The following is a 27,200-nucleotide window of genomic DNA, read 5'->3' on the forward strand; positions in this document are numbered from 1 at the left end:
ACTGAATTAGAGTCGGGCTCTAAACTCTGTCCACAGAGGACATTCTTAGCCTGTTATGACGGCTAAGAGGACACACTTGTCCCAAGCAAGCCGTGTAACAGCCCTGACTACCCACATAGCTTATCTGTGGTGGCCAACTGTCCTAGTTTGCCTAAGACAAAGGTAAGGGTTTGCTGGCTTACCAGACTTTCAGGGCTAAAACTGGGACAGTCCTAGGCAAACTAGGCTGGTTGGTCACCCTGATTATCCCAGAATGGAGGTGCCATCTCTGAGCCAGCAAGGCTTCTAGACCAGGTTCCATTGCTATCACTCGGCTTTGCAACCATAGGCAAATCACCTAAGCTCTTTGATCCTGCTTTTTTCATCTGCTGAAAGGAAACTGAACCACCTCCCTGTTCATCAGCTAGGGGTTATCATAAGGGTCACAGGAAAAAAAGAAAGTAAACAGAAGTGGTGTCTAAACGTTCCCATCACAGTGGAAGCCATGTCTTGACCTTTCTCTGAGGTATTCATGCCCAACCCACTAGAGGGCTGGGGCATCATGCCCTTTACCAGGAGACTCGGAGAACGGTTCCCCTGCAGAGGCTCCCCCCTCACCAGAAGGTCCTGGATTGTGGTTCCCCCACAAAAATCTCAGACAGTAGCTCCCTCACCAAGATGCCCTGGATGATGGTCTGACGGCCCTTGCCCTCATAGTCTACCACCTCGATGTAGTCCAGGTAGGCATCTGCCCAGTAGACTAGGCGGCTGACCAGGTCCAGCGTGATGCCGTGAGGAAACACAATCTTGCTGTCGACGAGCTTGGTGCGGTTCTGCCCATCCATGTCACAGCGTTCCACCTTCGGGATCTGCCCATAGTCAGTGAAAAACACCTTCCTGTGGGAAGATGCCTGTGAAATGGAGTCTGGACATTGGGCACCTCCTTCCCACCACAGCCTCAGCCTCCCGCCTTCCAGGGCCAGAACCCCGCCTGCCACTCTCACCCCATGGCAGGGTCCAGGGCAATGCCCTTGGGGTTGTAGAGTTCCAGGTCTAGCAATGTGACACATGTGTCGCCGTTTCTGTTGCAGACAAAGATCCTATCATCGATGTCATCCACAAAGTAGAAGTTGCCTGTCAGCCAGTCGATGGCCATCTGTTCCACGTCTGGAGAGTATGAATGAAAGAGCTGTGGGGTGGGGTAGGCCCTCTTGCAGAGATGCCCACCCTTTGCTAGTGAGAACCCACACCTGGAAGCCCACCCCCTCTGGACGCCCTCTCTCAAAACACCCCCATGCTGAACTCAGGGAAGATACGCAGGAGGCCTTGTGTAAATGCTGGCTGGCTGGCTAATTGAAAGGCTTCCCAATTCTAGTCCATCCTTTCACCGGGACCATCTTCTTGGGGCACCAAAAGGTAGAGAGCATAGGTCCACTAGCTCAGTCCAATATATTTATATATATATATATACACGTATTTTTCGTTTACTTTGCTTTTACTTGAGATAAGAGCACTCAAGCTACCAAAGCATTACACATGTTTGCTTTTTGCTGGACTTTTATCTACTTTCTATGGTAAATCTAGTTATCTCATGCTAACCTGAAAGTGACTGGAAGCTGTACATTTGGCACATATTTTTAAAATGGAAAAGCAGGGTACACACTAATAAACCCAGTTTGAGAGGAAAGTATTTCAAAATATGAGCTCTACAGAAATGCAAAAGGGAAGGTCCATGGGAACAAAAGATTAGGCACCAGTGACATGGGCCAAACTTCCTCTTCTCAGCCCCAGTCCCCTGTTCCTGCAATGTCCTTATTGCTCAATGTCCTCATGTCCTGGGGAGGATCAGAAGAGGTGGGGATTAAGTCACAGGGCTGGAAGAGAGACAGTCTAGGAGGAGGGCCATCCAAGGACCCTGAGGGTAAACTGAGGCATGGCTCAGAAAGAGGTGGGGCTTAAGGAGGATGGGAGTCAGGGAAGAAGATGGAGCCCAGGTGCCTAGACTCAGTTTCAGGCACAGTTCTGAAGGAGATGGAAGAGGCTAAGAAGGGCCAAAGGAAAGAGAGGCACGGCAAGGGTGGCTGGAAGTCAAGGAGGCAGGAAGGTTGGGGACAGGGACCCCCGCTGGCCTCCTCTGGGCGCCTCCTCTCCAGGACCACTGGCTTCCATCTACTCACTGCCCCCTTCAACCACCACCATCAGCGATGGTGCCTCTTGCAAAGTGAGAAACTCCTAAGGCAGTGACTTTCTGGGACCCCTGCCTGGAACTCCACCTTCACCAGTTTCCCCAACAGGTAAAAAAGTCTTTGGGCTACCTGCTTTGGGCTTCATCCTCCATTACCCATACTCAACCCAGTAGGGATTACTCTGCCCCCACACAGCTGCAGGTGTGAGGCTTGCTGCTCTGCTCAACCTCTCCCTGATTCCCGCTCCTCCCCACAGGGATTCAGGGGCTGCTCCCTAACAGTGGGGTGAGGGGGGTCGGGTGGGGGCAAGGACAACAGGAACACAGCCCTCAAGGAACTTGGCTGGGCCCTGACACTGACTCACAGTCACAGGACAGGAAGGGAAGGAGCCAACTGAGGGCTTCATCAAACTAATTTCTTCTTCAGGTCCTCTCTGCTAAACCCCATCCCGATGCCTGGAGAACGAGGCCACAGGGATGAGGTATTGGCCCTGTAAGTATTCATGCATCCCCAAGCCCAGCCACTCTTTTCTCTGGGCCCCCAGTACTGCCCCATCTTCACAAGATTGGAGAGAGGGGAAAGAGTATTGTGGGGAGGCCCAGGCCCTGTAGGAAGAGGGCCCAGTGCAGGGGTAAGGCAACCAAATTCTTTGCCCCACACGCTGTAACCACAGAGAAAACAGATTAAAATGAATGCCGCTGGGCTGCCTCCAAAGGAAATCGAAGTCCCAAAGCGGGGGACCTGCCTGCAGCCCCTGGCAGCCAGCAGGGTGGCTGGAAGTCAAACAGGGCTGCATGCCCTTTACTTGGTGGGCACGGCAGGGGTCTGGGGGCTGCTGGCATGTATATGAACTTCATCAGTGAAAGCTGTTTTCCCAGCACCAGCTGGCGCAGCTACGGCCTGCCTTCTCTCCGACTTCCTGAGGCTTCCCTGAGTCACTGCCCAGCCCTAGGGCTGGCAATACCCTGCCCTTGCTCCCCGCATCCACCCTTCTCTTGGCAAGAGGGAGGAGGAAGAAAACCTGCAGAGATCTGATGCCCTCATCCCAGGTGCAGCTCCACAATCGGCCCCCTCAGCCCCAGGATGTGGCCTGGATTCCCTCCCAATTCTGGGAAGGAAGGCAGAGAGATCATCCCTGCTCTCAGATATTTACCCTTGGTCAGTCTCCCTTCCACCTCCCTAAAGGCCAGGCAGGGCCCCACTCAGCAGGCCGGTGAGGAGTTGGCAAGAACTGGAATCCCCAGCCTGCCTGGCCTCCCTTTTGGTATTTTTGCAGCTGGAGACTATTAGTTGCAAGCAAAAATCCTTTGTTATCCAACCCCCCTCACCACATTATTTTCCTCTCTTCTGAAGTTGAGATTCCTCTGCCTGCCCCACCACACACACACACACACACACACACACATGCATACACAATTACACACACATGCACACATGCACATGCATACACAATCTCACACACACACACACACAACACCCGCACATGCATACACAGTCACCACACACACATACACGTGGCCACCACTCCAAGGCCAGGGTAGAGAGATGGGCTCAAATGGGGAGGAGGAACCTTGCCTCCAGGGCTGCCCTATAGGCAGTATCTGGGCCACCACTCTCTGTCATATGAATTGGGGTCCAGGTGGAGTCCTAGGTTTCAGCCTAGAGGTCCTGAGCATTCTGGCTCCACCCATCCAGAGGGGAGCTGTCCCTTTGTGGCCCCACCTTCTAAGGGCCAACCCACCTTAGTGGACCTTCTGAAGGGGCTCTGGCCCAAAGCTGCAAATCCTGAGGACAGGAAAATCTCAAATAAACCCAAGAGGAGGGAGGGAGGATGTGTTGTGGGAGGAGTTGGGGGTGGTCTAGGGCAGAGGGGTGGAGGATTCCAGCATGAAGAGGGAGGCTAGGAAGCAGGGAAGGGTTGTAGGAGTCAGAAAAGAGACCACAGCTGCCCATGATGTCACAGAAGACTTTCAGTTCCAGGCCCCAGAATAGACCTGGTGTCCTTGCACCCCATCCCACTGCTCAGCATCTGCATTCACTACAACTCCAGCTTTTCTCAACTTCTCCATCACTCCCATTGTTCAAGAGCCATTTATTTCCACACATAGTGGCTGCTTTCCAAAACACACGGGCCCCACCTCATGCCCAAGAAGACTCTAGCTTCAGCTGCAGGATTCTAGTCACCTGCTCTAAAATAAGGAAGGAAGAAGGCCTTATGCCCTGAGAAAATGTCACCAACACATCTACATACCCAAAGAGTGTATAGGCACCCAAAGAGGTCCCTGGACCTCTAACACATCCCCATCGAGCACATTAGATTCTGGCCCTTGTTCCAGGAGCCTCCTCAGCTCTCTTCCTATCATTCTGCTCTGCCCTGGGCCCAGCTGGGCCCTAGACACTCACAGCCTGAGTTTGAATTCTGGTTCCATCATCTAACTGAGGCTACGGACAAGTTACTTATTACCTCTGAGTCTCAATTTCCTCATCTGTAAAACTGGTTGGTGCACTAACAGCACTTTGCACGGGGCCTGCCATATGATAAACACTCCCCAGGTGGGGGCTGCCATTCACACCATGTCCTCCCCTCTCCAAGCCCATCCTTTCCCACCTTTTCCACCAAGTCACCCAACCAGAGCCCTGTGGCCTCCTGACTCTGGGCAGGCCCTCCAGGTGAGCCATTTGGGGCTAACAACTACTATTTGTCAAGACTTGGCTCAGGCTCCCAGAAGGAAGCTTGCCCTATTAGAAGGAAGTTTTGGCCAGGCATGGTGGCTCACACCTGTAATCCCAGCATTTTAGGAGGCTGAAGCAGGCAGATCACCTGAGGTCAGGAGTTCAAGACCAGCCTAGCCAGCATGGTAAAACCCTGTCTCTACTAAAAAAAGGTACAAAAATTAGCTGGGCATGGTGGCAGGTGCCTGTAATCCCAGCTACTTGGGAGGCTGAGGCAGGAGAATAGCTGGAACCCAGGAGGCAGAGGTTGCAGTGAGCCGAGATGGCACCACTGCACTCCAACCTGGGCAACAAGAGCGAGACTCTGTCAAGAAAAAAAAAAGGAAGTTTTCCTGTTACAGGCTCCATAGGCCTCTGGAGCTTTTTTGATCATGGCCTCTTCACTTGACCATAAATACTGTAAGGGCAGGGCGCTGCCTTTTGTCTCTGTCCCCAGCGCCTGACACACATGTATTGATCTGTTGAACAAATATTTATTGAATACTGAGTCCTCACTCTGTTGTTCTAGAGCTGGGACTTCATTTTCCCCCTCTCTTCTACTGCCAGGATCCTCCCTCTCTGGCCTTGGGACACTCCAAGGCAGTGGGAGAGGACAGTCTGTCTAGTAATCCCACCCAGGGATCTCCCCTGGGGGGCTGGGGAGATGGCGGAGAGTCTGAGGACTTCGAAGGTGGGAAGGAGACCTCGTGGTGAGCCTGGCAGAAGCTCTGCTAAATGACGTGGTCTTATGCTCCTTGTTTCCTGCTGGGTCCCAACTTCAGCTCTTCCTCCTTCTACCAGCCAGTCTGGAGCTTAGCCGAGCTGTGTCACCTCTTTCCCCTAGGCTCCCTTCCTGCTCCTGCCTGTCATTCCAGCCTGAGGTTATGTCCTGCTATCTTCCCCTGCCTGGCTCAGGTCCCCAAGAGGCATTTCGACCTAGATCCCAGGGATGACGCCTGGATTCTGCTCAACACATCTTAGGGTCTTCCCTGTATTGAGAAATCCTTGCCGGGCTCTAAAATACATCTCTTGCTTAAGTTACTTCCTTTGGCTTGAAAACAGCGAGGGGAGTACTGGGAGCAGGCTGGGTGAAGAGGCAACTTCAAGGAGACAGCGGGGGAGGAGAGGACAGGGCTGGATCTGGGCCGGGAGACACAGGGCTGGCCCTGGCCAGGAGAGAGAAGGAGCAAGAGTGAGCTGTTAAACGATTAGGAAACTTAGAACAGGAATGGGAAGCAAAAGTGCCAGGTGGCTAGAGCCACCCCCTCCCAAACAGCCTGGCATCCCATGGGTCAGAAAGGCCAAGGAAGGGCACGGTTAGCTTTCACATATGAAGTCTGGAAGTGCTCTGTAGGCGAGGGAGGGAGGCTGAGAGGGCCTGGGGGTGCCCAGCACACTGGGGAGGTAGCACCCCTTCCAGTGGCAGCAGCCAGTTCATCATAGACTCAGAAGGGCTGCTGTCTGCCCCTTCTTTGCCTCTCCTCTAGACAAATCACTACCCCATTTCCTGTTGTGATTTCAAACACACACATTAAAAAAATAAATAAAAGAAAGAGAGAGGAAGGAAAAAGTGAAGTTGGCCAGCTGGACCTGGGGACCCATTTCGCAACCTTGCTGCCTGCAGCGTAGGGAGCCTTTGCTGGGCTCCCTGGCCACCTCCTTCCCCATGCAGCGTGGTGCAGGGAGGGAAACACTGAGAGCCCTGAGGGCCCCTCCAGACCATCCTTTCACACACAGTCCAAACTTCTGAGTGACTTCAGCAAACCCGATTTCCTTCAAGGCCTCCATTTACAATCTCAGAACCTTCCCTTACCGCACACACACGTTCCCAGGGCCCCACTCCTGCACTCTGCCTCGTTCTTTCTACAGTGGCAGCATCCTCCAAGCTGAAGGGAATGCAGACCAGAGGAGCTCAGCTTAGGAAAAGCAGGGCTGGGCTAGGCTGGGGTCGGTAGACTGCACCACCCAGCCATGTTCAGGGACAGCCTGGGGGAGGCTGGATGTAGCTGGAGGTTCCCTGAGAGACTGGTCAGAGGTGGGGGTGAGAGTGTGCAGGCTGGTTCCTGGCTCAGGGACTACTGGGCCTGTTGATCCCTCCGGGCCTCAATTTCCAGAACTTCAGTCTTTTGTGTATCACTTACAAAATGTCTGCCATGCTTATGTACAGCTTGTGCTACTGTTTATTACCAGTTATTTCAATTAACTCACTTTTCTTATTTCACTGCATCCTGAACTATTGATCAAGTAACAGATATGAAGCACTAGTTATAGGAGTTTCCTAATGCATATCAAATAAAAACGTAACTATAACAGAAAAAAAAAAAAAGCTTTTCCAGGTATCACCTAGAATCCAATCAATGGATAGCCCTTTGGGAAAGCAGTAGTGAAAACCAGGCTGCTCTTGGTGCTGGCCAAGGGTCTTCCCTTCTCTTCGGCTATCACCATCAAGTTCTCCAGTCTTGGAATTCGAGCCTCATAGACCTCCCCAAACCACTAGGCCAGTGGCAAAAGAGGAGGGTGGGCCCTGGGAGGTCATCTCAGGTGGGAGGAAAAGAGATGACCCACCTCAATCCAGGGAGACAATATTGGGCCTGGGGCAGGAGGGTCGGCAGCCCTGGCCTCATTGAGAAGAATGTGCACACACTGCGGGGTCTTGGAGGGGCTCAGGGGCTCTCAGGACTCCACAGGTCTGACTCACATGGCCCAAGACCCATGTGAACCAGGCTCACTTCCTGGCCTCCTTCCTTCTTTCTATTCTATTTCTGCTTCCAGAGCTTTCTCTGGGGCAGGCTCCCCCTTCTGCCTGCACCAGCGGGCTGGCCTCCCTGGCTCAAACACCCCTCAATTGTCATACTCCTCACTCTGTGTGCACCCCTCCTGCATGAGGCTCAGTACCAGGGGTCCAACGGAGGTCACAGTCACAGCACAGAATGGGAGGTTTGCAGGGAGGGCTACCCTAGAGGGCAGAGTGAAAACAGGAGAAGGCTGCAGCCTTTCTTCGTCATCCTCCATGGGGAGCTAATTACAGGCCAGCAGCCGCTGTGCAGGTGAGTTCCTGGGACCAGCCATCCCACACACCAGGGCAGGCCAGTCAGCGTCTCCTGGGGAGGGGGATGACCAGGGAACAGGGTGGGGGGAGGGGACCAGGGGAGAGACACCGACATCCTCAGCTCAGGACCCATAATTAGTTTGTGGGAGAGAGCAAAACAACCATCCTCAGGGTGACAGCCAGACATCCAGGCGGCAGGGAGGAAGGGACAGAAGCTGGGACAAGAGAAACACACTCATTTACCCCACAAGCATTTCCCTTTGGACTCTTCTAGCCTCCTGGACTCTGCCCCTGAGGGGCCCAATGAGTCTCGCAGTCTGGGAGGCAAGGCAAATCTGTTTGCTAAGGGAGGGATACCAGCTTCTCTTGGGGAAGAAGTCAGATAAGAAAATCAGCCCAGAGTAGAAATTGAGAAGGTTCCCTCCAGGGCACGCCACAGCCACCTACCCACAGCCCACTGTGTGGCACTGATGCAGGGCCGGGGAGGGAACTGATGGGCTGTCTGCCCAGACAGGCCTGTTGAGTATGGCAGTGGACAAGGAACAGGGATAGGGCAGCTGTATTAAGGTCTAGCGCCAATCCCACCCTATCGCCCATGGGGTTCTCTGAGCTGCCCACTCATCAAGAGCTCGGTCAACCAGGCTTGCCAGCCCCCAGCCCAGCACCCCAAGGAGGACACATGTCTGATGACAGGTGAGCTGTGGACACCAGCAGCCCAAGGATGCTAGCAGGAATGCTCTGGAGGTGCCAGAGGCTGCAATGTGAAACTCACTCTGAGGCCACAGAGAGTGAGGCCCCCAGAAGAACCCCTGCTCTTCACCATCCCGGGGAGGCCCCTTTCTCTCTCCCGGAATGAATCCCTTGTAACCTCCTGGGATCTTTGTTTTCATCACAAGAGCCAAGTAAAGAAACCTGAAGATCTTCCTGAGAGGCCCAAGGCTCACAATCCTCAACTTTAAAGCATGCTGTTCTCTACCACTGGCTTTCACTCCAGTTAATCTGATCTGGACAGACAAACTCAAACCCATTATGCAGATTAGGAAACCAAGGCAGAGATGGGAATTCTGGTTTACTAAAGGTCACAGATCAAGTTATTCTCTCTCAGGGGGTCAGCTCAACCACAGGCCAGATTCTTCCTCTCAGCTCTGTGGTGCATTTTGTTGGAAATGTGATGCTGCCAAATGTTGACTTTACTAAGGCTGCTGGTGTAACAGCATCTGAGATGGGCAGGGCTGTTCCCGGCAGTGGGTCTACACCCAGCTATGCTCACATCCCTTCCTGTGACACCCCTTCTTCCACAACTAGGACAGCAAAGTGTCGCCTAGGGAGCAGCCTGAATGGAAGCATCCAGGAAATTCTAAAATGCTCATGTGGCTCAGGCTCCTCTCCCAGTCTCATTCACTGCCACAAAGCCACAGAGAAATAACCTCAGGACTGCCCTCCCTGATGGCAGCAGAGAGTTCACTGGCAGTAACCCCCAGGGGAAACCAGGGCCCATGGAGACAGAGCAGCTGGGCCCAGGCTTCTTCACCCTCAGCCGCAGCCTAACAAAGCAACTTAGGCTTCTGCTCCTTCTTTCCCTAACCTTGGCTCCCACTGCACCGGAAAGTCCCTCTAAGGTCTAGTCCACACTCCCCTCTCAGAGAAGGGACAGTCCCTGTTTCTGGAGATTGACCAGTCATTGCCCCCTCAGCCCTGGGCCAGAAAGGCGGGAGCCATCCAGACTCTTGCTCAGAGAGCGGGTAGGAAGCATGGCAATGGCTCTGTCCCTGCCTCAAACACACGCCATTGTATCCAGCCTCCTTCTTCTCCTGCCCCAGACAGGAGCCATCCTAACTCCCTGCCTCTGTTGCAGACAGGATCCACCTTACCCATCTCCCCTGCCCCTCCCAGCCCACCGAGCTGAGAGCAGGTGACTCACGGTGCAGACTGAGGGAGATGTTGATGGTGTGCTCATCCACAAAGCCCTTTAGGCCAGGCATGCGGGCACACTTGAGCTGCGTCTGGGAAGCACTGTCCCCGACATGTACCCAGCATACAGTCTCATTGGCGTAGCTGAAGTCCATGGCTGTGGTCTGCCGTGTGCTCGTAGGTGTGATGGTAGACACCTGGGCGCCACTCAGGTATGTAGCCAAGATGTTCTGGGAGTTGGCTATCAATAGCACAGGGGGCCGGTCTACTGGCTCTGGGGATGTGGAAGAGAAGAGACAGTGCTGCCGGGGCTCTAGGACCACCTCTCAGGCCACCACCCACCACAGAAGAGCAATGAGAGGGCTTAGTTAGCACTGTGGCCATAGGCAACCCCACCCACCATTCTTGGCCTTGCAGGATCGGTTATCCGGCTGCAGCAGATAGCCTTCGACACAGCCGCACGTGAAGGAGCCGTCTGTGTTGGTGCATAGCTGACTGCAGGTGCCGTACACTGAGCACTCATCAAAATCTGCCAGGGAAAGGACAAGAATGTGGTCATTTCCAGTGTGACAAGGGCAGAGAAGTGAGCGCCCATCAGACATGACCAATGTGTTCATCCTTATAGCTACCTCGAAGGACAGTTTGGCAGAATCTATTACAGCATGAAATGTGCAAACCTTATCACCCAGCAAGTCCGGTGTTGGAATCCACTCTAAGGAAACGCATATGCACATGTCATTTATTCATGCAGGGAAGATTATTGAGTCCCTACTATGGGGCAAGTGCCAGGGGCACATCAGTGAACCTTAACATAGACCCACATTCCTGTCCTCATGAAACTTATATTCAGAAAATAAATGAAATATAGTTACTATAACAAATGAAACAAAGTATATATTAGAGGTGCTAGTGCAATGGAATAGGGATAGAGAATGCAGATGGCAGGGGTGTGATTTTAGAGGGGTCTGGGGGACAGCTTCACTGAGAAGGTGGCATTTGTGCAAAGACCCAGGGGAGGCAAATTTAAAACATGAAAGTTTGCATTGCTTGTAGCAGCGAAAATTTAGGAACATCTTACTCATCGAGAAGGAGGTGGCCAAGTAAACTGTGGTAAAAGTCATACACCACAGTGGTTTCTAAAAGAATGATGTAGATCTTTACATACAAACACAGAAAAAAAATGTGAAACATACTGATGAGTGAAAAACATTGAAAACAATACATACAGTAAAGTATCATTATGTGAAAAAGAGCACACATGGCTGGGTGCAGTGGTTCACGCCTGTCATCCCAGCACTTTGGGAGGCTGAGGCAGGTGGATCACCTGAGGTCAGGAGTTCAAGACCAGCCTGACCAACATGGTGAAACCCCATCCCTAATAAAAATATAAAATTACCCAGGCGTGGTGGCACATGCCTGTAATTCCAGCTACTTGGGAGGCTGAGGCAAGAGAATTGCTTGAACCCGGGAGGCAGAGGTTGCAGTGAGCCGAGATCGCACCATTGCACTCTTGGGCAACAAGAGTGAAACTTCGTCTCAAAAAAAAAACAACACACACACACACACACACACACACGAGCAGTACTTCCAATTAGATTTTTTGTGAATATGCACAGACACATGCAAAAAAGGGGCCTGAAAGACAGAGAGCAAGCTGATAATAGAGTTGAACTCCAGGGAGAAGGGAAAGAAACCAGAATTGAGGGGGATTTGTCAAAGGGGACTTTGGTTTTATCTGTTAATGCTTTAATTTTTTTACAACAGAAAAATTTACATAAAAGCTATAATTTTAAGGTGAATTATTAAAAGTCTGGTGGGAGTGAATGGTTAGGACTCATAGTCATGCCCTGGAGTGGTGGCGCCCCCTCCCTTGTACCTTCGTGCTAGTTTCTCTTATTCTAGCCAGGCCCCCTGCCCCTCTCTGCCCATCTCACCAGGCCGCTGGCACACACATGTGCCCACAGGCAGATGCACTCACATACCTTTACAGGTCTTGCCGTCTGCCTGAAGCTGAAAGCTGCTGTTGCAGTAGCAGGTGGGCCCATCGAGTGTGGGGACACAATGGTGCTGGCAGCCCAGACGAGAGCAGTTCCCTCGGAGCTCTGTATGGGGGCAGGAGAAACACACATTCAGGCTGCCAGACGTGGAAGCTGCACACAGGCCACAACCTTCCTCCCACCCCAGTCAACCTTCAGAAACCACTTTTTTTTTTTGAGATGGAGTTTCACTCTTGCTGTCCAAACTGGAGTGCAGTGGCACAATCTCATCTCACTGCAACCTCTGCCTCCCAGGTTCAAGCGATTCTCCTGCCTCAGCCTCCCAGGTAGCTGAATCACAGGCATGTGCCACCATGTCTGGCTAATTTTTTTGTATTTTTAGTAGACATGGGGTTTCACCATGTTAGCCAGGTTGGTCTTGAACTCCTGACCTCAGATGATCCACCTGCCTTGGCCTCCCAAAGCACTGGGATTACAGGAGTGAGCCACCAGCCCTGGCCCAGAAACCACTTCTAAGGGCTGCAGTGTCAGAGATGGAAGGGGCCTTAGGAAGCATCTACCATATTTCACAAGTGAGGAAACTGAAGCCTAGAGAGGCTATAAGACAAGCCTAAGGTCACACAGCCAGTGATAGCTTAGAACCCACATGTCCCTGTTCTGGCTGCTCTGGACTACCTCTGTCCCCATGGAGAGGGGTTCTCACACTTTGTTGGGGTCAACAGGAAGAGGGACCGGTGAGTCTTATCCCTTTCATATGCCTCTGGTTTGCACTGCCTCTGGTTTGAAATGTCAGTTTCAGCTGAGCCTGAAGAGTGGGCATGGAATTGTGTCTGTCCCCACAGGATCCCAGCTCTGGCCTGGAAGCACCCCTTTAACCCATCCTCAGAGCCCTAGAGGCCTCAGAGAGAAGGCCTAAGGCTCAGGTAGAGGACGGGAAGGAGGAGCAAAACTGGTTCCCTCTGGATTCTTTTCTAATCTTTCTCCTGCCACTGACCCACTTCCACAGGGGAGACAGAAGGGAATGAGACAGGAGGGGGGAGAGGTGGGAGAGCAGTTGCCCCCCCAGACCAGCGACCCAGTTAATGGCCTTGCGTGGGGCCAGGAGGCCTGGCCACAAAGACCCCTTTGTCCAGCGGCCTCACACCCTGGCTTCCCCCTCCACCCCCACCTAGGAGAGAGAGCCGCCCAAGATGCTAAGATGTTTAGAGGCACTAAGCCTGCCAGGAAGAGTTGGGATGGGGGGCCAGGCCCTCAGCTATTCTTTCTCCTCCCCACTTCCACCCATATGTGCTGCCTGCCCAGCCTAACTCCACAGAGAAGGGAAATATCATTTTCTCTGGAAAATCTAGAAAAGAGAATCTTTTCTGGGTATAGGGTGAGGGGATAAGGAGGCCAGTTTCTGTAATATCAGAGAAGGAAGTTCAGACCTGAGGTTTCTGAGGTTTTGTGTTGTTTTAGAGACCATAAAGGTACTCAAAAAGAAGCAAGCTTGGACATGCACCACCTGATAAGAAGGGGTATGCATGGTCATTTAAGTCAGCCCGTGGGCACGCATTCTGCATACTGTCCCAGGAGCTTCAGATGAAAACATGCAAAATCAGCCAAAGAAAGGAAGAAAAATCTTCCACAAACTCCCTTGCTCCATCCTCCCTGCTCCTAGTGAACAGGATCCAGACGAGTCCCCTCCTACAGGCAGATGTTTTCTCGGGCACACAGCACAGGACACTGCCCCCACACCCAAGCACAGCCCCTCCCCTTGGGCCACGCTCATGGCCTCTCGAAGACAGCCTCTTGCTGTGGGCCCAGACTCCAAGGACAAGAGAAGGGAGAAGTCACTATTCCCTGATATGTAGACTTGAGGCTCTGCCTCCCCCGACACGACTCCTCAAATTGCCCATGCTGTGACCTGGACTCTCCATGGCCCACAGAGACCTTCGGGGGAAAGACTGCACAGCTGGTGACCAGGGCTGCAGGCCAGAAGCCGTCTGACTTATCATTCTGACGTTCCCACCTCTGCCTGGATGGCTTTCCTCTCAACCACCTCAGACAGTCCAGGCTGTCAGAAGGGGAAACCAAGGCAGCTTCAGAGCCCCCCAGAGACCTGCAGCTTTTGGGGAATGCCTTCTAGGGCAACTGTAGGGGTGGCAGGTGGACTAGACTAGACCACTAAGCTTTAGTCACAGCACCTCTGCTCCTCTCTGTGGTCACACTCAAGCTTCATGCAGAAAACCTTTTGAAGACAGGATCATACTATTTCAAAAAAGTATGAACACACTGATCTCTCATCTCACAGAAGAAAAACTGTGACCTGCAAGAGGTAATGACTAGTCCAAGAACGTACAGTCAGAGGGAAGGGCCCAGGCTAAGGCCTACGGCTGCGGCCCGCAGGGCTGTCTGACCAAGCTCCAAGCCCAAGGGGCTCATCAATTTCATCCACTCTCTGAAGGCAAATCTAGGCGAGAGACCAGGACAAGGCCTCACCCCCACTGGAGGTGCCAGGACAGTCCTCAGAAAGTGGGCTGACAACATGCTGCATCCACACAGGACAGGAGAGAGTGGAAAAGTCCTTACCTCGGCAGTGGGGCCCCTCATCCGAGCCGTCCACGCAGTCCTGGACCCCATTGCAGAGGCGGGACATGGGAATACACACCTCAGTACCCAGGCAGTTATGCTCATTCGGCTGGCATCGCTGGGCCTTACTCTGTGGACCTGAGGGCAGACAGAAGCATGGGCATGAACAAGCTGGCTATGGTGGCTGTCTGGCCAGCTGTTCACCGGGGGTGAGGGGAGATGAATTAAGACTGGGGTTTCAGATCTCAGGAGGTCTCAGGGCTGGTTAGACTCTTCTACCTGGAACTCTCCTACGACACTCCCCACAGTAGCCACACACCTGCAGGCAAACAGGCGGAGGTAGAAACTAGGCCTTCAGCAGAGTCCACCCCCTAAATGCCCCATGCCTATGAACCCCAATGCCTCAACATTCTATGCTCAGGAGACGGGCTGAGGACAGCCTGGTTTCTGGTGATGACTGAGGTCAGTAAAAGGTTTTGATGAAGCCAGGAGTGATGGCTCACACCTGTAATCCTAGCACTTCAGGAGACTGAGGCAGGCAGATCATTTGAGGTCAGGAGTTCAAGACAAGCCTGGCCAACATGGTGAAACCCCAACTATACTAAAAATGTAAAAAATTAGCCAGGCATGGTGGCATGCACCTGTAGTCCAAGCTACTCGAGAGGCTGAGGCACGAAAATTGCTTGAGCCCAAGGAGGCAGAAGTTGCAGTGAGCTGAGATTGCACCACTGCACTCCAGCCTGGGCAACTGAGTGAGACTGTCTCAAAACAAACAAAAAATGGTTTTGATGAGCTGAGAGAAGCAGAGTCCATGGCAGAGAAACTCAAATGATAAAGAAAACTCCTTCTCAAAACTCCCAGCTTGCAGAACCCAGGGCCAAGAGTGGTGCCAAATCTTCTAGATCTTCACTGTCCAACACATAGCCCAGCCACACGCAGCCATCAAGCACTTGAAAGGCAGCAAGTTCAAGCTGTAAATATAAAATGTACACTGGATTTTGATGACTTAACACCTGAAAATGCAAAAGATCTCTAATGATTTTATATGAATATACTATACTGAAGTGATATTATTTTGGATCCATTGGATAAAATATTCAAATTAATTTCATCCGTTCATTTTAACCTTTTTTTATGTGGCTACTAGAAAATTACAAAACAGCACATGTGGCTTGTTCGATTCTATTGAACAGCACTATTCTAAACTACCAACCCCAAAGCAACAGGCCTGATAGAAGGATTGGGGAAATCAAAGGTTGTGGTCTGGCCAGGCATGGTGGCTCCTGCCTATAGTCCAGAACTCTGGGAAGCTGGGGCAAGAGGATCACTTGAGGTGAGGAGTTTGAGACCAGCCAAGGCAACATAGTGAGACTCCATCTCTGAAAAAATAAGGTTGTGGCCAACTGGTGATATCCCTGGAACTTCCTTTGTTGCTCAAGAGGATGAATAAGATAGAGAGACCACTGTCCATTGGCCCCCAAGCCTGGACATTGTGTGTGAGTGACAGTGTCTATGACCCATGTGTGCCTGGGCAGGCGCCTGCTCAGACAACCGAGCGTGTGGCTGTAGAGCATGCAGCAGTGTGTAGTGAGAGTGCATCTGTGTGTCTCTCTGTATGCTGGTACTTCTGGCCTCAGTATGTGAGTTTCCATGTCCTTTTGTGAATCAGTCTGGGTTTGTGTGTGTGTCTCTCTATGTTGGTGTGTGTCTGGGGACATCTGTTGGGAGTATAGGGTGTGTTTCTGCATCCACATTTGAGTGTGACTCAATGTGCCTATAGTCCAGAACTCTGGGAAGCTGAGGGAACAGAGACAGACCTAGGAGTCCAGGGTTATTGTGTTATTGTGTTATTGTGAGAATGTGTTTGTGCCTTTGTCTGGGTGAGAGGTGGGCACATCAGTGCCAGGTGGGTCTGTGTGTGATATTACAGGTCCAGGAGGGTGTATGAGCATGAACAGAGTAGTAATGCATATAAGGTGAGGTTTACAACAAACTGAAGGAAGAATGAATAAAAAGGGCCACATCTGGCCCTTCTGCCTGACTTTCTTTACTTCTAATACCCAAGCATCAGGGTCAGAAGTATGGGGGTGCAGGTGGCGTCAGACAAGAAGAGACTCCAGGCTCTTGGAAGCATGCTGCTACAGACGCACTCACTTAATACTTTGGCCCCTGTCCTCCAGGGCAGAGCGTAGGGGTGAGGCAGAGCCCACTAGTGGCTCCCTTTCCAGCCTTAAAATTACCCCTGATAATTATGGGTAGGGGTGTGGGGAGAGGACGCCAGATGGGACTGGAGCAGGATAAAGCCCACAAGAGGGAACAGAGACAGACCTAGGAGTCCAGGGTCGTTTTGACCCTGGCCCAGATTAACCAAGCAGGGGAAAGGGGAAGGTGGAGCCCCCAGGATCTTGCCAGCTACCAAGGACTCTGGGGTCCCACCAACAAGTTCTCCACCTCCCCCTGGCAGGGAAAAAGCTGGGTGGGGACCTTTCTCCCAGTTAAAACAGCTGCCTCCGATTACACCACTTACTGGGGGCAGGGGAAGGCGGGGGTGGCGGGAAAAGCACAGGGGTGCGGCTTCTGGTACAGGGCTGAGCAAGTGCCAGTGGCCTCTGGCCTGGGAGCCAAAGGACGGAAGGCGATCTGAGGATCTGACAAGACCTGAGGCCACTCATCAAGGGTCAGGAAAGCTGAGAGGTGGAATGAGGGAAGAGCTGGAAGGAAAGGGAGGCCGGGCCTTCTTCTATAAAGCTCCAGCCTGGAGAACACTGTCTTGGGGTGCAGCACCTGAGGGATAAAGCTGAGGTGCTATTTCTAAGCCCAACAGGCACCATGCCAAGCACTTTGAAGAGGGGTAAAGGACAGTTTTAGCTGTGTCATGGACAAATACAATCACTGAGCAAGGTCCACACCAGGCTAGAGATCAGCTGTCCCAACACCTGCCAAAGGAAGAGGGATACATCAAGGGTTTGGGGAAAATGATCCAGAAAAAGTACTTACAAATCTCGGGGGCCTCGTCAGATCCATCTGGGCAGTCCCTCTCACCATCACACCGCCAGCCCTTTGAGATACAGGTGATTTGATCTCTACAGGCAAACTGCTTGGGGCTGCAAGTCTTCGGGGCTAGGGGCAAGAAAAGAAAAGGGGGTATAATGAAGGATGGAAGCCAACTCTGTGGCCCTAAAGTTCCCTAGAACTCCTCCTCCTTCCCTAGCATCACTCTCCATCTGGCCCAGACCCTGAGCCAAGGTCTATATGCCTGGGGGTGTCAGGGGGTGGCTTTGGGTAGTTCCTAGACACTGTGTACCTGTGGCGGGGGTAGGGGGAGGATCCAGAAGCACATTTTACTGCACCCCTCCAAGTCCCCTAGGCTGCCTGTCCCTAGGAGTCAGGGCCAACGCCTTTACTATTCTTGGTTACTCTGATCAGACACCAGCACCCCCTGGCTTTAATGACAGAGTGATGGAGAAGGGGGTGCATTTAGGCCTTTGACGTGCTTTCTCTTTATCTTCCTCTAACTCCCACTAGAGGCCCAGAGCTGCTTCTCTGCTTCTGCTTCTCTGCCTCTGGGACACTCCTGTTCCCCGACCCATCACCCCATCCTTCCTAATCCTTAATCACTAGGCCCCCAGATGGGAGCTGTGGAGAGGGATGCCCTTGGTACGCATAGTAGTAGTGTGGAGATGGTATTAGCAGAGGCAGGGGAAGGCAAGGCTGGGCAGGAATGGGCAGGATGGAGAGCCCTGCTTCCATCTCCATTCCCTATTTTTTTTTTTTTTTTTTTTGATGGGGTCTCACTCTGTCCCCCAGGCTGGAGTGCAGTGGCACAATCTCAGCTCACTGCAACCTCCACCTCCCAGGCTCAAGTGATTTCTCCTGCCGTTGCCTCCCCAGTGGCTGGAACCACAGGCACGCATTACCACGTCCAGCTAATTTTTGTATTTTTAGTAAAGACAGGGTTTCGCCATGTTCTCCATGCTAGTCCTGAACTCCTGACCTCAGGTGATCCACCTTCCTCGGTCTCTCTATTCTCTAAAAACACAGGCTACTTTGGTTAGACCTCAGAGGGTCTTTCAGTAGACATCCTTAGAGTTAAGAGGCACCTAAAGATTTCTCAAGATGACAGAATGGGGAGCAGAGGCAGTGGGGTGGCTGAAATGAACTCTAGGAACTGGTTTCAGCCCAGTCAACCTAGTTAGTTACTATATTCAGGACCTCTTGGCCCTACCCTCTCCTCTCTACCAGGCTTCTTCCATTCCTACCCCATTCTCTTTCCTCATTCCCCAAGGAGGAATTAAGGATAGTGACAACTAACTCATTGTGGGCTCAGTATGTGCCAGGAACTGTGGTAAAACAGTTTTTTTCCATGTATGATCTTATTTAATCCCCTCCACAGTATGACAAAGTGGAGACAACTAATACCACCATTTTACAGATGAGGAAACTGAGCCAGGTGACTTGCCCAGGGTCAAATAGCTGGCAAGTGACAAGACCAGGACTCAAACCAGCTCAGCTGACTCAAAGCTCTGAACCAGTGAAATCCACATCAGTCCTCCCATTCCCACTCCTCCCAACCTCTATCACCACATCCTCCCCAGGAGAAACAGTCACCCACCCCTTCTCCCCTGCCCAAAGCTGGGCTCCCAGTCTCCTAGCCTTTCGTGCCTTTTCCTTAGCTTGTGTCATCACATTTCTATTCTGCTGGCACACACTGAAGGCCAGATCTATGCCAGGCACTGCACTAGGCATCAGGGTGCCAAGGAGGGTGAGATGACCCTCTGCCTACAGGAGCCACAGTCTCCTGAGAAGACAGCTGTACCCAACTAATGCAAATGCAGGGCAGAGACAGAAGTACAAGGAAAATGTGGCGGGGGTGGGAGGGCTTTTAGAAGAGAGGGAGTCTGATGGGGGCCACACTGAGATGTCCTCCCTCCTAACCCTCATCACTGGCAGAGGGGACAGCACTCAGGCCCCTAGCCAAAATGACCGAGTTCAGGAAACACATCAAGGATGGCCTAGTCAGGCTCCCCCCTCGGTCCCCCTCCCCTGGCCCCCACCCTGAGCCTGGAATAAAGGCCCCTTGAGGAGGTGGATAATGCTGAGTTCATTGCCCCACTGGGCCAGCTGTGAGGTCTTCCCGGGAAACACAGCCCGCCAGCCTAGTTAGCATGCCGGAGAACCGTCAGCTTCCCCTGACCAGCCGTGGCAGGCTGAGGGGGAAGAGGGGGGCTGGAATGGGACTCCGAGGCAGATGGGATGTTTGGAGCCCAGAAACAGACCCCCGTGCCACCCACAGGCCCCAATGTACTTCTTCCCTCCCCCACCTGGGACTTGGTCCACGTCCTGCTCCTCCCAGGGGCAGAGCGCCCAGCCACGGCCTGAGGTCACCAGGTGATTGCCTAACCTCCCCTCCATTCCACATCCCAGCCATGGTGCCCCCTCCTTTAGCCTTCACTGAGTCCCCCCGCTGTCCCCGACCCCCATTTTTGGCCTGAACTCCACAGAGGAAACAGCAGCTGGCAAACTCCAAAAGCTGGAATGAGAGAGATTCACAAACCAGATGTGCTCTTCCAGGGAGGGGATGGGGGATGGGGCAAGTGAAAGGAAGAGGAGGGCCCAGGCCCCATCCCACTGCAGCATGGGGGGAGGGGGCCACATCTCCTAAGGGCCTGGCCAGTGCAAGGATTGCAGAGAGATACGTGAAAGAACTTCCTTCCTGTCAGGGCTGGTGGAAAAGGCCCCAGAAATCTGGAGTGAGAAGGCTGAGGCCTGTCTTTGATTTCCTTCAGGGGGAGAGGGAAGAAAGAAACAAATAACCTACTTTGGGGCAGTTTACACAGCCAAGGGAAGCCTCACTCAGAGCTGGGAGGGAGCTGTGGTGGGGGTGGGGTAGGAGACTTATAATCTGCTTAGAGGCAAAGCCAACCCTACTGCCCTAGCAGAGCCTTCTGTGTCTGAATCCAGCACCCAGAAAACCCACCTTTGTGGCCCTGCAGTTTGGTTGAGGGAACAACCGTGCCTTAAAGTCAGAAGCAACTAAGGCCTTCCCGGCTTCCTGGCCCACATGAGAACCCCGTCTCCCTGACTGATAGGAGCTAACCTTTTTCACCGTGCAAAGCTCCGGTACTGATTGGAAACACGGTATCTATTAACTCACTTAGATCCTACAACCCTGTGAGGTGCGTGCCCTTGCAACCCCCATCTCATAGATGAGGGAACTGAGGGACAAAGTGACTAGCAACTGAGCAGATGGTTTCCTCATTGACCATGGGATGGAGCCAGGTTAAGGAGGGAAACTGATCAGGCACGGTGGCTCCCACCTGTAGCTCTAGCACTTTGGGAGGTGAAGGCAGAGGTGGGTGGATCACCTGAGGTCAGGAGCTCGAGATCAGCCTGGGCAACACGGTGAAAAATTAGCAGGAAATTAGTACAAAACTAGTACAAAAATTTGTACTAAAAATACAAAGATTAGCAGGAGGCGGCAGTTGCAGGGAGCAGAGATCATGCCACTGCACTCCAGCCTGGGTGATGGAGCAGGACTGTCTCAAAAAACAAAAACAAAGAAAACCCCAAAAAAACAAGGAAGGGAAATTGCAGGGAGAACGCTGTCATTCTCTGGCCCTGAGAGTGGGGAGAAGGATTCTAAGGGGTGGGCTTCAGGGCTCCTCAAAGAGGAGGGAAGAGCATAGAGGAGACAGAGGGGAACAAGAATGGGACAGAAGAAGTAGACGGGCGGGAGAAGGAGGAGAGAACGAGAGGAAGAAGAGAGAGCGAGGTTGCGGGAAGAACACCAGGACACAGGGGCTGTCTGTTCTCGGCTTTGCCTGAAGATGAATGTGACTGCCATGCTAACTTGGCCAACACCCTGCCCCACCCCCCCCAAACCCAGGCACCCAGCCCAGCCATGTCCCCCAGGCCACCAAGCTGGAGCCAGGGCAGGAGGTGTAGAGTTGGGTGTGTGTCCAGACACAACACAGACCCCACTGCCCTGCTTGAGCCTTGGCTGTCATCCTCTGTCTCCTTGGGGGTGGGGTAGGGAAGTAGCGTGAGAATGCCTGGCCAGAGAGGGTGACAGGGAAAGTCCAACCCTGAAGGAGTCTTCTCCAGAGGAGGGGCACCCATCCTTTGATACCCCTTGAGGGAGCAAGGGTGAGGAAGAGAGCGAAGACCTTAGCTGCTTAAAGGACAAGGAGACTCAGGGACTGCAAAAGCTTGACAGGGACCTTGGGGCCCTTTTTAGGAGTGAACACAGCAGGAGAGATAGGCCCTCCTCTGAGATAGGTAAGGGGGGGGTTTCTAAAGGGAACCACATGATATAGCTAAGGGAACAGAGTTTGGGGAGGATGCCCAATGGGGGTGAGGGGGCAGAGCCAGCAGGAATATGAATGTTTAACCCTGTGGGGGTGGGGCAGCAAGGCTTCCCAAACCCAAACGGAGAGGTTTTCATTGAATTTTATGTATTTTGGGTGTTGCCCGGTGGCTCCTTCCCGAGGCTCAGTGAGGCTCAGACACATTTTTGTCATTCCTGAGTCTGGGCCTCTGCTTTGCGGCCTGGACAGACAGACAGACAGGGTGGCTTGGACAGCCAGGGGAGGGAAAGGGTCTCTCCCCTTCCATTCTGAGTCAATATTGACGCAGCAGGACATTAGCCTGACCCGAAACCTCGCCCACCAGCTTTTCCTTTCCCCACAAATAAAAGCCAGACCCCCAGAAGGCCTCCAGAGGTCACCATATCACTCACCCGGCATTTCTAAGCCTCCCTCCTCCTCACCCCACCCCAGCCGCACACACATGGCTTATGCTCACCAGAGTCAAAACTCCAAGCTCTTGACTCACTCCTTACATCTTTCTCCAGTTCTCGGGCTCCTAGTCAGGAGGAAGTTCTGCCAGAAGTCTAACCTCCCTCCTTCCTTCTGAAACACCTCCTTTCTCCCTCTTAGCCCACAAATGGGATCAAGTTCCTTTCTTCCAGAAACATTCTCTCCAAAACCCACTCCCCAAATTAGTGGAGGGGGAAGAAGAAAGAGGAAGTGGGAGGAAAGTGGAGAGGAAACTTTCGCTACTGAACTGGATGCGGGGTCTGGCCAGGAACGGGGAAAATAGCCAAAACAGAGAAGAGGGAGCTAGAGGGTAAGTGGGAAAGCCTAGAGACTCTTCGCTCCTAAGAAGCTTTTGGGATACCAAGAGGCCTGGACGAGGGTAAATGGAGCCAGTGACAGAGACACAGAAAGCAGGGCAAGCAGGGCAGAGAATGTCACAAAGGTTCAGCAATAAGAGAGATGTACAGAGAGGCTGAGAGACAGACAGGTTCTAAAAAGCCAAGACAGCGCACACTAATGACAGACAGACAGAAAGAGACAGGCAGAAAAGCCAAGAAGGGGGCTCAGCCCAGAGGTTGCCAAGGCGATGGCACAATTGTCCTGGGATGAACCCAGAGAATGACTGCCCCGCTGAGCCTAGCAAAGGGTGGGAGCAAGATCTGTCCTAGCTCGGGGAGACAGAGTCTCGGGCCCTAGCAGCACTTGACGCAAGGGAGACCCAGAACAGGGACCACTACCTCCCCTGGTGTCAAGAGGGTAGGAGGAAGGAAAACGGAGCTCTCCAGCCAGGGAAGATAAGGCCTGGGAGAGGCTCTCATCTCCCCTGGGGGTGCAAGAGGGATAACTCTCCACATACACACCTCACCTCTTTCCCAGGGAGGGTTTATATTGGTGCCTGAGGCTGTTGCACCGGAAACACTCCAAAGCCAACTGCTTCCTTCTCCAAACAATGTAGGATCCTGCTAACCAGGCTGAAATCTGGGACAGAAGGGGGAGGCTGGTTCTCCACCGCTCATATCCAGCACCACCAAGTCAGGGGCCTTCCCACAGTACCATTCGACTGCTCCCAGTTGCCCCACGAGCAATGAGCCCCCATCCAGAGCTGGAGGACCTGAAAGGTGGAGCATCCAAGGGGTGAGGAGGACCCTGAGAAGAGAGTCCTGGGAGGGAATAAACCTAGGCTTGGGGGTTCTGATGTGCGAGGGCTCAGACTGCAGCAGGAGGAAAGAGAGTTAGACTTGAGTGAGGAAGGGCTTCCCAGAAGGTAAGGAAAGTGTTTTGAAGAGTGGGGGCATCTGGACAGGAACTGACTCTGGCCAGGACCCGGGCTGCCATCCTTTGGGAGACTCAGTGATGGAAGGATGGTTGAGGGTAAAAATAATATATATGGTGAAAATGAAGAGAGGAGAGAACAAGATCGGAAGAAAAAGATGTCCTAGTGAAGCAGCCCTAAACAGCAAAACCCTCCAACCCCAAAGTGAATTTCTTACACATTCTTGCTTTAAAAGACAGCAAGGTAAGGGGAGACGTTTAGGATGTGAGTCTGCTCAGGGAGAAAGGAGTTTGGAACTTTCTCGCAGGGATCCAGGACGCCAGCACCCCAGCTTCATATCTCACTTCCACCTACCTACTCTAGTAACTGGTAATACACTGGCTCAAGGGGGTGTGTGGACAAAGGTCAGGAGGGAGGGAGGGAGGAAGTCAGCCTTATTCTTGAGCCGTATCTGTCCGGGGGTGCCCTCCCCGCTACAAAATGTTCCCCAATCTCAGCAGGGCCTCAGTAGTCCCTCTTCTCATTCTCCAACCTCTCCAGCAGCAGGTACACTCAATTTCGTCATGAGTGGGGAGTGGCATTACTCCCCAAAGGGCAGGGACCCGGGGGGCAGTTTCAGGCACAGAAAGCAGAAGAGGTGAGAAAGTGCCTAGGATTGCGGCCCTGGAGAGAAAGCAGCAAGGCAGTGATAGCAGGAGGAAGGTTAGATACTAAGTCAGGTGAGCTGGGTCATTTTCAATCTCTGGAAAGCAAACAAGAAAGTCCAGTGTGGATGGACCCGAGGCAGGAGGGCAGGGTTAGGGATAAGACCCCCTAGGCCGCCTCTGGAGAGAGTCGAACTTGCATTTCTACGCAATTCCCCTTTCTCACCACCCCTTCCCCAGAGTGGGGTGATTATTTAAATTCCCACTCCCAAGGCAGGAATATTGGTGTGTGCTTGGGAGGGGTCCCTTCCTGGGGCTTTGGACAGAGTTTGATCTGAGCTGGGGATACAGAGGGAGGGTTGGTAGACATTTTAAGAAAGGGTAGGGAGATAGTGAAGGGAGACATGTCCAGTTTCTCTCTTCCAGTCACCCCCAACTAACTTGGTATGGCAAACAGAACCCCTTTAGGGCCCTCGGAGTGGCTCTATCCGGCCCCTTCCTGACCTTCCCTGCTCTCCACAGAGACCCTCTTGCTTCTGCCTAACTCCAGCCACCCTCCTTCATCAGGCTCCTGATGGGTCTCTTTCTCTCTAAAAAATGTTTTGTATTCCTCCCAGAAGCAGCTGCAACCGCCCCCCCCCCCGCAACTGATCTCCCTGCCTCAGTTTCCCTTCTCACCTCTCAGGGCTGAGAACAAGAGGAAAACACATGATAATGACAGGAGTCATGGGCAGGGGCTGACTGTGCAGCTGGTCTGGGGGATATTCAGGGCAAGACCCCTCTCCTCCTCCTGAGCAGATAACTGGGGGGGGGGGAGGGTAAGACTGTCCACAAAATGGCACAACCGAGGGCCACTAAATATGTTTTTGGAGAGCAGAGCTACTTCCTGACCCTCTAACTCTCCTCTTCCAATTGAAGCAAGTTAGGGAGAGGGAGGGAGATAATCTGGCTTCAGAGAAAAACTTTCCCAATTCCAGTCTGGCAAGACAGAGGAGCGGGTGTATGATGGTACCGGGCCCAGTTCTGTCCTTGGATGAGAGGGCTAAGATGACGGGAAGGGATGAGATCCCACCCCTTCTCAAATCAGGGACGGAGCCCGGCCCAACCCCCATGACCCCAGCTGAAGGCTTAAAGCTTGGGCAAGACTTGAACCAGTGACTCACAAGTAAGAGAAAAAAAACAGCTGACAGCAAAAGGGGAGAGAGGCACCCCATTTCCCCAAAAGGACGCATTTCTAGCCTAAGCCTAACTGCAATACACAGTGTGTGTGTATGAGATTTGGGGTTTGGGGGGCCCAGGGAATAAACACATTTACTAAAGGAGTGTGGGGGCACAGCCATAATCCCATCCAACCTCCAACTCTCCTTCCAATCCAAACTGTGATGAAGCCAGAAGTCAGGGAGAAGCAGCCTCCCCCACCCTCCTACCCTAGCATTCCAGGCCATTCTCCAGTCCCCTTCCCCAAAGATGACATCTGACGTCTTTTCGTCTCAAAGCTCCCAGGAATTAAGAAGGAAAATTCAAAGTCACATAGTATGACCAGCTCCCCTTCTCTGTCCCTCAACACAGCCCTACCCCAGGCTACTGACAGAGGCCACGAGAAGGGGAAGAGCCCACTTCAGAACCCAGGCCTCCAGCGGGGGCTCTGGGGCCCGATTCCACACCCAAGCAGGGGGCCCTCCCTCTCCCCACCCACAGCCTTCCAGGGCCTGCCTGCCCTCTGCCCAGTAGGGTACCCCCCGGCCCGGTTCCCCCTTCGAGCTTCAGAGGCCACTGCAAAACGCCCCCCCCACCCCACCCCCGCCCCCTTTTGCAGCAGAACATTGCAAATCCGGATTCCTTCACAATTCAGATGGGGGGTGGGGGGTTGGAGGATGCAGGGGAGGTGGAGGCCCTCCCCGAGCAGAGATAGGAAAAGAAGGCCTCTCCTTCCCAGAAACAGAAAAAGGGGGAGTCCTCTTCCCTCTACCCAGGCCTCTGGTCTTTGTTTGTGCTGGGGGGGCCCCGGAAGCATCATTTGCCCAGGGCCCCCATCCCCCAAATCTGACCCCCATCCCCGCCCCCAGTCGGGCCGCTGCTGTGTCAGCTGGACTGGGATAACAAAAGGCACCCCCTCCCGCGTCTCCCTTCCCCACTCGTACGCAGGAGTGGGGGTTGGGGAGAGGGTGCCCCCCAGGGGTCCAAGGGGGACGCGGAATCTCACTCACCGTCGATAGCCGCCGCGACCAGAGCTGAGAGCAGGGGCAGCAGCAGCAGCCACGGCGGGGTCAGCATGGTGTGGGCTAATGCAAGCAGCAACCCCTTCCCCTCTGGTCCTGCTACTTCTCGCCTTCACCCCCCAATTGGGGGGTCCCCCTTTTCTCCTCCTCCTTCTCTATTCTTATTCTTTCCTTCGGCAAAGCGCACCAGGGGCGTGGGTGAAGAGGTAGAGTTCCGAGCCCCTTTGGGAGGGCCTGCTGACGGGGGTGCGCCCCCTGCCCCCAAATCCAAACCCTTCACCCCACCCCCCCTTCACTCCTCGTCGCTCTTTCCCCCCTCCCCGGGCTAAGCTCACCGCCCCATCTCGGTGCCGCCTCCGGCTGCAAAAATGCACAATTGGGAGGAGGCGGGGTGGGGGGGTGGGGGGCGTGGACCGGGTAGGGGAGCCTTTGGAGGGGGCTTGATGGAGCTCTGGGGGCTCCCCTCGTTTCCGCCTCCTCAGTGAATGGGCCTGGAGCTCGCACCGCTGTTGCCCGGACTGAAGTGCCGAGGAGGGGGGCTGATGGGGGAGAGGGAGGGGACGGGTAGAGGAGGGAGGGAGGGAAGGGGCGGGGAAAGAAAAAAAGGTGGGGGGGTAGAAAGAGCTACGCGGCAATCCAGGGAGTGCGCATGCGCCTATTTGACGCGCTGCCCGGGGGAGGGGGACCGGGACCCGCGACAGGGCTCGGAGTTCTGGAAAGCGGTCTGAGAGTGGGGGTCCCGGAGACTCGATAGCTAATTTGGGGCCTAGGGCGCCCTCTCCCCTGGCTGGGCCCTTCTCCCTGGCGCTCCGGAGAGCTGAAAGGGCAGAGGGTGGAATTGG

At 53.4% G+C, this 27,200-nt stretch overlaps 1 protein-coding gene across 1 annotated transcript in view; it reads right to left on the reverse strand.

The window, feature by feature from the left end:
- Positions 1-26,883, reverse strand: part of LRP1 (LDL receptor related protein 1) — an 85,706-nt gene extending 58,823 nt beyond the window's left edge. The window contains exons 1-8 of the mRNA XM_035256344.3: positions 26,347-26,883; positions 17,403-17,525; positions 14,406-14,543; positions 11,820-11,939; positions 10,238-10,366; positions 9,848-10,111; positions 984-1,146; positions 654-876 (exon numbers count right to left, since the gene is read on the reverse strand). Of these exons, the coding sequence (XP_035112235.3) occupies positions 654-876; positions 984-1,146; positions 9,848-10,111; positions 10,238-10,366; positions 11,820-11,939; positions 14,406-14,543; positions 17,403-17,525; positions 26,347-26,413 (1,227 nt within the window). The 5' untranslated portion in view covers positions 26,414-26,883. The remainder of the gene's footprint in view (positions 1-653; positions 877-983; positions 1,147-9,847; positions 10,112-10,237; positions 10,367-11,819; positions 11,940-14,405; positions 14,544-17,402; positions 17,526-26,346) is intronic.
- Between the last annotated feature and the right edge of the window lie 317 nt (positions 26,884-27,200).

Source organism: Callithrix jacchus, chromosome 9, assembly GCF_049354715.1.
Source record: "Callithrix jacchus isolate 240 chromosome 9, calJac240_pri, whole genome shotgun sequence".
Taxonomy (NCBI): domain Eukaryota; kingdom Metazoa; phylum Chordata; class Mammalia; order Primates; family Cebidae; genus Callithrix; species Callithrix jacchus.